The sequence below is a fragment of the Polyodon spathula genome, unplaced genomic scaffold (genome assembly GCF_017654505.1).
Source record: "Polyodon spathula isolate WHYD16114869_AA unplaced genomic scaffold, ASM1765450v1 scaffolds_825, whole genome shotgun sequence".
NCBI classification, from domain to species: domain Eukaryota; kingdom Metazoa; phylum Chordata; class Actinopteri; order Acipenseriformes; family Polyodontidae; genus Polyodon; species Polyodon spathula.
Genome location: NW_024472312.1, coordinates 127,470 through 139,649, shown reverse-complemented (window position 1 = coordinate 139,649; position 12,180 = coordinate 127,470). Strand labels below are relative to the sequence as shown.

The window sequence follows — 12,180 nt, the reverse complement described above, 5'->3', positions numbered from 1 at the left end:
GTCTTAACAGACCCATTGATACCCATCCTGGGCTGTTCAGAGACAATACTGGGCTAGCCCTGCACTAAACACCGGTCCTCACAACCCCAATTCATTAGGTCTATGATGTGTAAAAAGATCCAGCTTCCCCCATCAGCACAGTGGGAGAGGGATAACCCATTTACACCTGATTATACAGTCTTTCCAATACTGCTGTGGGTCCCACAGAATTGCAGGGTGTAGTGCTTTTGCACGTAACATTGTGATACCACCGATAAGTGCACATAAGAAATGCTTGTGATCCCATTATTACCAATGGCTCTTTCCATTGCGCTACCATTGCCCCTCGGTGCAGAACCATTGCCATTGCACTGCCAGTATTATATTTTCATTGACGATCCACAAAATGGCGGGCTGGCGATTTGGGAAAGCATAGTGCTTATGTTGTTTACAAATCCAGGGCTGGGAAATAATGCGGCCTGGTCCACTCTCCCCCAGATGTGAGTCTAGGAGAGCGTTGCATCTCTCGGTGTGCTTTGGCGGCTCACTGCAGGTTTTTCACAGGGTTGTTTTGGTAACTTATCCTTTGGCTGCTGACACGTCTCCCTTGTGGAATGTTCCTTCCTGGTGGTGTTGTGTCTTCAGGCAGCTGTTTGAGCCGCGCCAATGTCATGTTGAGATGAGACACGCGATCAGCCTGATGATATTCTAACAGGGAGAGTAGCTTTTCCAGAACCAACTACTAACATTGAGGGCATTGGAAAAGACAAATTGCCTGTCACTGAATTGAATACGCTTACTTTGTATTTTTAAATTAAGCATTGCTTAGCGTTTAATGCTGAGTGTTTAAGAAAGAAAGAAATGACAAAGAATGAACAGCAGGCCACTTAATTAACAGCACTTCCCTAAACAAGCTTAAGCAAGCTTTCCTTGGGGTGGTAGCAGCGTGGAAATGACTTCCTATCCCCGGGAAGCAATACAATGTGTCGAATCTTACAGGACGATCTCTGATTCTTAATAATCCCCACATGTGTTCCTAAACAGCTGGATGTTTACAAAAGGCTGACAATTTGGTCATCCTCCCTGTGCCTTTGAAGCTAATTGCCCAACTTCGGAAGGGGATTAGCAGCCCTCGGGGGGGCTTTTCTATGAACTAACGGAGGCATGATCTAACAGGACCTGATGTGCTTGCAGCACTTTGTAACCCATACCGAGAATGTACTAGAGCTCAAGAAAATAGTGTGAATGAGCTGGGGCTGCGGGTGAACATGTTAACAGTAACGAGGGTCACAGCATCCCTGTTAAAGGGTTGGTTTAAAATCAGCTGCTTCAGGTTTTCAATAACAGAATGATACAAAATGAATCTGACAATTTGGATGACCAGATCCAACCTGTTAGCACATTTTAAACCCTGTTGCGTCCACCTCATTGCAAAAAAATAAGTTGGCATAGTTTTAAAAACAGTTGTACTAGTCCTCGCGACCCCCTTCCACTAGCAAAGTGACGTGCAAATCAATTCAGCTTTGCCCATCAGCAGTCTGGGAGACTCGTAAACTATTTCCACCTGATTTATATCGGTTTTTTCTATTCTGCTGTGGTTCCCAGGGTAGGGTGGGTGGTTTGCTTTTGTAACATTGTGATACCATTGATAGGAAATGCCAACACCATTGTGATCTCAATGGCTCTTACAACAGTTGCCTACCTTCTGCTACCACTGCCCTGAAGTGCAGAACCATTGCCATGGTAGTGCCACGTTAGATAATATTACCAATTGCTCTCACCGCCAGTTTCAACTCTGTAGAAATATTTTTTTGGAAGGGTAAGCTATAATGTGCTTATTTAGAGTCTCGGGTGTCACAGAAAAGCAGACGGCAATCATATAAAAAAGGGTTCTTTGGGTGTTTTCAAGGTTCTTTGAAGAACCTTATACCTTCTCAAGTGGTTCTTTTTAAACAATTTTAAACCATATGAAAAGGTTCTTTGAAGAACCAAAAAAGGTTCATCTATGACATTGGTGCAAAGAATGGTTCTAGACAGAACCTTTTTTTCCTAAGAGTGTAGAGCACCTTGTAGTTTTGATTACAATGCCTTCCTAGGCTGTATATTAATAGATATGCAAGAGCATTTTTACTTTCATTGACAAACTACGTACTACAAGTCAGCCGATACAAAGACATTTCAGATGCATCCCATCGCTATCAGGGTACTGATATGTACTATAGCAACAAGGACCCACCTATTGGAAATTACAGACCGTTGAGAAATAATAGCAGGTCCATAATGGCTGTCTGTTGTCTATAAGGTGTTAATGAAAGCAGTTCTCAGTGCTAACTGCCGCAGTGACATGGGGACGAACGCATCGTGTGGTTTCTCAAGGCAGCTCCTGCATGCCGAGTATTACTATCAGAACTCGGAGTACTGTGCCATTAACACAAGACCCGGTCTGCAAAAAAAACCTAGATTGGTTTGCCTTGAAAACAAGCCACTATCTTTCCTAGATACTCTGCCGTCATAATAAGGTAACAGCGGTTTATAAATTACAGGACTTCATTGGAACAGAAGAAACATTAGCTGGGGAGCTGGCTGCCCTTTTACCCGAGTTCTGTCCTTCATGGTCTCTGCGTGCGTTCGTGAGCCACGATCGCTTGACTGACGAAGCGATCTCCAATCCAACAACGATCTCCAGACCTCTGATTACAGGCTCTGCTTTCATAACGGGAGGAGATACATCTGCCTTTACCCTTGAAATCCCTGCCTTCATTTCCACATTCCAAGACAGACTCCGAATAACAACATGAATTAAGTCTGCTGGGTCACGACCCCATTTTGCACAGCAACAAGGCCGTCTGTACTGAACTGAGGTCTTCGTTATTGACAGCCAGAAGTATACATGTTTCAAAGAGAAAACACAACATGTTTCACTGACCTCTTAGGAAGGAATTTACAAGCACTGGTGACAAAAGTCCACCTCTGTCGTTTGGTCTTCCCAGGGTTCCAAGTTGAAACTTTTTGGTAGAGAGAGATTTAACTGCTGATATATTTTCTATTTTTTAAATTCAGCCCAGAAAGTCTGTATCGTTCAGGAGAATTTATATTAAGACGTGAGTTGAGAGGACCAATATTTCTGGATTTGTTAGTTTGTTAATGGGTTCAGATATGTGAATTAGGTTTGCCTCACTTTATTTGATCTCCGAATTGGATAATAAACACCTGAGTGGTCCAAAATTATTATTTTACTTTTGCAAAACAGTTAAGAGCTCAGTGCATGCCAAAACCTGCTTCCACCCTACAAGAAACACATGTCCCGCACAAAAAATGATGCTCCCTTTCATATTTTTGCAATGAGGTGCACAAAACAGGGTTTAAAATGTGCCAACAGGTTGGATCTGGTCATCTAAATTGTCACGTTCAAATCTTTTTTTAAGAAAATGTTTGAATAAGCGTTCAATTCCTAGTGTAAGGGGTTATAGAAAAAAAAATAGCTTTTTTAAAAATGGGAACGTTAAGGTTTGGTCTAATCTTATTCTATTTAAACTTTTAATGGCTTTTCTAAGTTTCCTGACTCCTTAGAATTCCATTACCTCCAGCAACATTCCAGAAGGCTTGCACTGCGAGAAAAATAAGCAACACTGTCCTTATCCTGGAGCAACTTCCTTCCCTTTTGTCTTTTAATGGTTTCCTGTTACCGGAATGCCTGGTGGTGATGAAACTTGTTAGTTTCTCTCATATCAAAGGCATCAGCACAGGGAAAATGCATCCGCTGTGTTTCCATGATGCATGCCTTCTATTTCAATAGCAACATACAGCGGTCTGCACATGTATTGCAACACCCCATTGCTTCTGTAGTTGTGCCTATGAAATCAAACCACTGACTGGAAATCTTCAAACAGGTAAATTAGCGAGTGAATTGCTGACTAATAAGCCACACAATCGCTTCATTCAAAAGGAACACAGCTACGTGGTAAAATGCATGCAACTTCAGGATGTTGCTTATGATGCCCAATTAAATCAGAGCAGCCCGACGTGTTCACACAGGAGTACTTACTGTTTCTATATCTCCAATTACTGCTCAAATGTCAATTCACACCCTGACGCTTTCATGCAGATAGGTATATAAAATGAACGAAAAAACTATTGTTTTAATACTTTTATAAGTGTCTGCCTTGTATACCTTACAGTACACACTGTTCTGCTTCTGTTTAGTGTAGCTATATACCCCCAAATCAGTATAAGTTCTCTATAAATAGACATTGAAAAACCTTGCCAAGTTTACATTAACTTTTCACAGCTCTGCAATTCTGAACAGTTTCTTGAACCCTACTACTGTATACAACATTAGGATTATTTGCTTACTGCGGATTATTCATTGGTCCTAATATGGTTATTTTAATTGGAGGTATAAGTCAAGCGTTTCAAACCCCAAGAGACCTGAATGGTATATTTTAACTGTAAAAGGTACAAGGGACATGTGTCCCACCAACAGCTTTCTTATTTTGCAATGAGGTACCAGAAACAGGGTTTAAAATGTACAGGCAGGTTGGATCCGGTCATCTGAATTGTCAGTTTCCTCCTTGTGATACAAGTTGCTCTCGAATGTGTTTTAAGAAGAAACCGTTTGAACAAGCGCTCAATTCCATGGGTCCCTTAAAGGGTTGATTTCCCCCTTATAAACAGATTGCTTGTAATCTCCCATCATTACAATGGTTGGCCAAACAAATAGAACGACAATAAATGCAAAAGACAAAACAAATGATATTTAACCTTTTGATATTTTAATAAATAAACAAGATTACAGTATTTTACATCAAAATCACATTTTTCAATTTGCCCCCCCTTCCAACATTATCCTGGAGTTTTGCAAAGATTATAAAACAGGATATGTACAGCCAGATGTGTATTCTTATTCAGCAGGATGTTTGCTACAATGAACACTGATAACAAGTCCCCCTTTTATTCTGCAAGATAATCCTTCCTCTCTCGGCTTTCCGAATCCACATCCCCTTTGCCAGTCGCTAGGCAACGCAGAAGAATCCAGCGCATGCCCAATCAAAAGTCTCTGTGCAAATCGCTTCCTGAAGTCAAAGGCTAAAAAGGAGCCGTCCACAGCGCCAAGGCAATTAACTTCAGAAGAAAAAAAAAAAAATAAAATAAATTCAGCCAAATTAAAAATTTGACTTTGTTCTCTCTCCGACTTGAAATGGAAAAATAACTTTTGGTCAGACAGGTCCAGCCCGTCGCTTTAAAGCCCCATTTCACCCCCCCCTTCCCATCAGTCCTCGGTTTTCAGCATAACATTTTCACATTGCGCGGTCCGGTCGCTTGCTACAGCAACGCTTCTCAAACTCAGTTCAGACAACAGACCAGGACTTCAATACAGTGACAGACTGTTCTGCGAATATCATTTATGGCAAATTCTTGTGAAACATGCACCCAAGAAAGCTGCTTAAACTAGGTTCACTTTAGGCAAAAGCTTACACGCTCCTAACCTAGACTTGCCAACAAGGGCACTGCCTGCGACACTTGTTTCAAAACACAGCCCAGGGTGCAATTCGGGAACAAGCCATCTTGCTTAAAATGGTCTTCTGCTCTCCTCGGAGGAGAAATCAAGAAATCAATTCAGCTGTTTTAAACAAAAGCCTGGTCTGTTGAGGAGATGGGAAGCGCTGTGCTAAATGAATGACGCCTCACGGTTTTCTTTAGGATGGTCCTGTTTTTACATGACCGAGCAGCTCCTGGCTTTCTCTTTCTTGAAGGTGGATGTGATGAACTCTGATTTGCTGGGCAGGTGCAGCAGTCTCTTGGATAGCCGGCGAGTGGGGCTCGGCTTGGTTTTGGGGTTCAGTTTGTTCAGGCAGGCCAGCGAGGCCGTTCGAAAGACGCTGTGGACGCTCTTCTCAGAGGTGAAGGCTGAACACTCCAGGTAGGCCTCGGCTCCCAGTTGCTTAGCGACGGCGGTACCCTACAACAACAAAACAGCGCACGCTTATTAACCCAACTTCAGAGCACTCCATTTTACTGTTGATCAAGCCCTTTTCTTTTATCTAGTAGCATTGCCACAAGTAGTGGTTTGCAAAAATGTTCCGTACATGCTAAAATGTTATTAGAAATATGCATGTCAAATACAGACTGCCTTTTGTGTTTAAAAAAAAAAAAAGAGTAATAACTACAGAATGCAAGAGCATTTAATACAGTGTTAAAATCACAGCCTATTTCAAATAGGAATTAGTCTTGTACACTAGTAGTATTCTCTATTGGAGTGCTTTTATTTCTCACAAAATACGTACACCGCTTTTCAGCATTTAAACTTCTAAAGTCTCATGGATTTTACCATGTGTGGCTTTGTTCCTTTTGTTAACATTTTAAAACTTGCAAAAGTCAATAGTTAACCAAATCACAAATGTGCTTAATTTTGATTTTCAGTTAGGTTTGATTTCATATGCACAACCAATCAAAACTGAGGCAATGGGGTGTTCCAGTACATGAGCACCCCACTGTATCTACAGTTATTTTTATGCCAGGTGTTAAGCTTACCTGCTCGTGAGAGAGGGGTACTTGCTTCTGATTGGACAGTTCCATTAAAGTGCAGACATCCGTTCGCAGATCAGTCTTGCAACCAATCAGGAGGATTCGGGTGCTAGGGCAGTAGTCCAGGATTTCTGCCTTCCACTGCAGGAATAATGAGACTGTTAAAGATCACAGCAGACATTAAACCACCAACATTAAAAACTGTATCGAGGCACTGGGCTAAATGAACACAATCAAAAGTCTATTCACCTTTTTAAGAGCGCTGTCGATGGTTTCCGGGCGGCTGATATCAAAACACAGGAGGACAGCATCCGAATCGCTGTAGCACAAAGGACGGACGTTGTCATAATAGGGGGACCCTGGAAGAGACGAAGAAAAACTGGTTAAGAGAGACGAGACAAGGATTTGATATCAAAATGCAGGTTAGAAAAGACAAGCCTCAGCCATCTAGCCGCGCTGAAACCAGGATCCACCGTCTTCGTCATCGCAGCACAGCTGCAGTTCAAGTTCCAAAGCCCAGGCTCATCCTTATTGCTGCTCTGGGATGTGGATATGCAAGCAGGTAGAGTGAGATCTGGAATATTTGGCAGAGCCAGACTCCTCATGCTCTGAATTCTAAGCAGGGTCTTCTTGCAGGTTCTCATTTGGTACCTGCAGTATTGCGTAGCCATGGCAACAGGCCCGCTGACAACCAACGCTGTAACATCAGTGTTCCTTCCCCACCCTCCCTCAGATTAAGAACCTCACCTGAATGCTGCAATGCTTGCCCCCCCCCCCTTTATTACCATTTTCCAATAATGAATTGCTACTATTTCCCAATCGATTGTGTTGTCCAAGTTTATTGAATCATGTTTACAGTCTATTCTAGGATCCCAACTTAGAATAAATACATATTTAAGCAGATGCCGGTTAAAAGCGCCTACTAATTAAAAACAAATCCAGATCTTAATAAAATGACAAGCTATCCGTTTTACAATCTGCTCGGCAAGACACAAAACTGGCAGGACTCTCCGACCGCCCACGGGAAAGGGGATCAAAACAACGGCCTCGAGCTGAAAACAAAACCTACACTTCAGACAGCAACACATTAAAGAATTGAAAAGAACAAGAGCCGACCCCCGCTGCACCAGCCCTGGAATTTCAGCAGGGCTAGACCTGCTTAATATGCAGACAGAGGTAACCGCTGTCAACTGCGCCAATCTCAGGGATGCAGACGGTAACAGCAGGAATCTCAGTGCTACAGGAGAACACTGAACTGCTGTAGCACCGTGGAAATGCGACATTACATGCGTGCATTGACAATCCTCTCATTTAAACTTGGAGCAGGATTGCGAGGTACACAAGAATCAGTGCTGGGAGAAACTAACAAATACTGCTTGAAATGTATCAGATAGTGTTTGAATTCCTGCATAAAATCTATAAAAATTGACTACCTCAAAGATCATGAGCACATCCTACTGCACAGAAACCAACAGGTAATGCAACTGTTTTACTGCAATATGGTATAAATTCTACTTTCCCCAGTCAATTCAAAATTAGTTTTGTTTAAAATCAATTAATGAAAACCCATGTCCATCCAAGCATTAATGAATGAACATTTTAAATGGTTATTGATTTGAACGATGGTCTGTATCTAGGTTACCCTAACCTCATAAAAAATGAACAGTATCAGGCAGCGTGACATTACAGAAAGTTCACAAAGCTAGCTGCAGACAGTGGATAAAGCAAGCTGGGCAGATTGTTGTCATTGCATTGTTGGCGTGGCTACGCCCAAAACAAATCTGTTGGAGGTTAAGGGGTTAATCACACCACGCACCCCCTCCATATCCGTGGGAGAAATCCCCAAGTCCCCCGAGACAGCTGGTGCATGTGGGGGTCTCTCTCTCCACAGCCCAGGGATGGAATGTGACGGATTGATAGTTACTAAGTGGAACCTCGCTGCTGCTCTTACAATAGAGAAATCCTATTCACCCAGTGGGAGGCAACATTTGCATCAGAAGCCTCTCTTGGTCTGAGCTAGGAAAGAATGACACTTCTGAAAGGAGGCTGTTAAAAGATATAAAAGGCATTCCACAGGAATTTCAGGGACTGTGGGTGGAGTACTTTTGTTTCCTACAAAGTGGATCTGGCAAAAAGTCAGTAGTATTCTTGGTATAAAATGATGGCTGAACAGGTGTCCACTTCTAATTCAGAGGAGCAACCAGCTAACGCATTCTAAATCCAAAACAAGGTTGAATAGTACAGGTAAAAGCCAGTTAAAGATTAGTACTGTTCTGGAATTTGAGATTTGATTTCTGCTGGATATTATGAATGATTGCACACACTATTACACAACTGCTTGGTAAGCATGCAACTAATCAGAATAGTTAAAGGTTCGACGTCATCTGCAGTTCATCAGGATTCATTCATTAAATTAGGCTGGCAAACCTATTGGTTTCATCTATAATCTTTATCTGAAGAGAACGCCTGACAATGTTAACCCTTTGTACACCACAGAGGCACTAATAAATGCCAGATTCACTAATCTCTACAGCAGAGGCCTCTGTAGACTGGGACCAGGGATGCTACAATAAAAGCAAGGAAAAGGATCAATAATTGATCAATACTCTGGCAGAGAACAGACAGTATTTGTTTCCCTCCAGTGTTGTTGTAACCAATACTAAAAACACACAACCCTTAAAATCAGGGGTTCTCAAATCTGATGAATCAATTCATGGCTCCTGTAATAGTTCTGCTTTAGAACCCTCTGCTATGCAAGTGAGGTTCTATTTAATTATTTAATTACTGTGCAAACCGTGTTGTCAAAGCTAGCGGCAGGTGATCACGGGTCCAATCAAAAGGGAAGGTTGCTGTAGTTTCCAAATTCAGCAGAGGCCACAATGACATAGTTGCTCACCATACCCATGCCAAGACAACAGCGCCAAGCCCAAAACTAGCATCAAGCGGGAAATGGTTGCTGCATGGGTTAACAGCCTGTTTCACTTGAAATGAAGCGCCTGATGCGCGATTGCTCTGGTGTGCTGAAAACTAAAAAAATAATCGAAAGCAGAATGCTGCAAGTCTTTTTTTTCTGGAATGTATAACGCTAGTTTGGGTGCTAGTTTAATACCGTTCAATAAGAATTGAACATGGAGCGCTGTGCTTGCTCCCCTTCTGACGACACCTGCTTTGAAAACATGCAAAAATGTGCAAATGTATACAGTAGCCTCCCCGGGAGGTCGACAGGCATCTGAAATGCCACAGTTCAGCCTGAAGCGCTTTGCTTTTTTTGAACAAAGAGCCGTCATTTGAGCACCCCACACATCAAAACTCGTTACTATCCGCAATGATCCATATACGGAACGGGAAGACTTGTTCAATACAGAATAAAGCAATAGGAGATAACGAAATCGGTGGGAAATGTAATACTTTTGCATTCGATCCATTATATTGTAATCTATTTCTCCTCTTCCCTGCTAATTAATAATTAAGAAACTAAACTACGCTAATTAACCTCAATGAATATAAATGAAACTATTGTATTGGTTCGGTTGCTCTGTGGCACTCGTCAGCGAGAAAGGGTTTTTCACATTTGCAATGTTAACGCGCACAGTTTAGTGCGTTTTATTCTTTAAAGTCTGGCTGGGGGGGGAAACAGTCGATTTCCCTTTTCTGCCTTGAAGGAGATGCGAGTTAAAACTATTCGAAATCAATTCCTGCAAAATTTAACAAGTTTGTTGTTTCTACAAGAGAATTTGTCGACACAAAGCGGAAAGATCATCAATATATCGACCCAAACCATACCCATGTCATTACATTGAAAATGGGTCAAACTGGACACCTTCAGACAATTATTCTCATATATACACACACACACATACATTTGTCTAGGCTTTACTTCAGACAAAAAAGGCGTTACAAAACAAACACTAAAATGTTTAGAATCCGTTACATAAGACTAATTACAGTAAAACAATTCCCGTAGACGAACGTTAATTCACACACACCACCGGTAAACCACAATCAATACACCATTGAAATCCAGTATTGATTATTGATCAGTTCTTACCTGATGTGTCCCAAAGGCTGAGCTCGACTCGGTGGTCTTCCAGCTCCAGACAGGCGGTGTAGTTTTCAAACACAGTCGGGACATACGTCTGCAATAGAAACACACACGGGTCCTCTTTATAAAATATCACGACACACACACTGCACGCTATACAGGCTAAATAAACGCGATACTCCGCATGCAACTACACACCCTTCTATACATTCACGTATTACAGAATATATGTTCTATTAGTTTCTCTTTTGTAAAACCGTTTAAAATACATTTAAAATGTTAAAAAAAACGAATGATCTTTGAACAAAATACCGATATGGTAAACGAAAGGACACAAAACACATGAATTGTAGCAGGATTCATAAAGAGTGCAAAACATGCACAACAAAATCAACTCATTAACTAACGATTTATTTATTTTTTTAAAGACGTATCCAGCATCTAAAGCCTTCTGCAAGACAATAAACCAGAAACAATCTGTACTGCGTGACTCTGCAACCTCGCTGCAAACGAGACGCAGGGAGACGCGGCATTTCAGGTTTAGTTGAAACATTTTGACAACACTGTAATAATGCGCTTGTCCTAGTCCTGAATAATAATGCAACGTGGATGATATTTGAATGCGTCGTGTTAGGTGCTTGTCTCGTTTAAACATGCCGCCTGCATCATTAAACAAAAAAAAAAAAAAAAAAAAAAAAAGCGAAATTAATTGCACATACCTCTGGGTAGCTGTCTTTGGCCAGGACCTGCAACATCGCCGTTTTTCCACACTGAACATCCCCTACCAGGACAAGTTTACACCGCACCACCGATGGCTGTATACTTCTCCTTTCCTTCATTTTGAATTTGGGTGTTGAGTTGAGAGACCCCAAAAATATATATATACACACGAAGGTACAGTTTTGTTGCTGGTAGTCACGACACTAATATCCCCCGTGGATCGCCCCAGTCCCTGACTCGATGATCCCTGGAAATCTCTTCTGCGCTTCTCTGCAGTGCAGTCTGATGAGGACCGACAACCTCAGCCTTCCTTTAAATAGCCTCGTCAGCCAATCAGAATCCCAGTGTCTGGCTGTGACGCCCTCCGGGGGAATTCTGGCATTTCCAAAAGTTGTGTTGCTCCCCCCCCCCCCCCCCCCAAAAAAAAAAAAATAATAATTCCCGTATACTCTTCCGACTATTTTGAAATGTTAGTCAGTCCGGTACTATGTTATTGGAGAGAGACGGAATGTGTATCGCTGTCTTAAAAAAAAAAAAAAAAGAAACACGGGTACCCACGGCTATTCAAAAACAATACGCAATCTCTGTGTTTTTGAATAGCGTTGTATCCGATGTGATGCACAATGGGGAGTTGGAAATTAAACAGCCGCTGAAATGCAATGTGTATGGTTAGAAATATTTATAATCCACCCGCAAGCAGCTTCTTCGACAAAGGCAAGGTAAACGTCTCGGCGGAGAGACCCTTTCTGAATACCAGACGCGTCTGAGTTAATTTAATTGTCACCTTCGCACATTTTCTAATCAATTAGCATCTCTGCATGTTGTTTTCTGCCGCAGACTCAAAAGACAAGCCGACGCATCTCTTTTTAATACACGTTTGCTAATCATTATTTTTTTTTTTATATAAGAATTAC

The 12,180-nt window shown here is 41.8% G+C and overlaps 1 protein-coding gene across 1 annotated transcript; it reads right to left on the bottom strand.

The window, feature by feature from the left end:
• Positions 1-4,771: 4,771 nt before the first annotated feature.
• On the bottom strand, positions 4,772-11,555 carry LOC121309024 (rho-related GTP-binding protein Rho6-like). The gene is made up of 5 exons (XM_041241869.1): positions 11,266-11,555; positions 10,553-10,640; positions 6,754-6,863; positions 6,511-6,645; positions 4,772-5,938 (listed from the first exon to the last, which is right to left on the bottom strand). The coding sequence occupies exons 1-5, from the start codon at positions 11,383-11,385 to the stop codon at positions 5,693-5,695; spliced, it is 699 nt and encodes a 232-aa protein (XP_041097803.1). The 5' UTR covers positions 11,386-11,555; the 3' UTR covers positions 4,772-5,692.
• Positions 11,556-12,180: the final 625 nt, after the last annotated feature.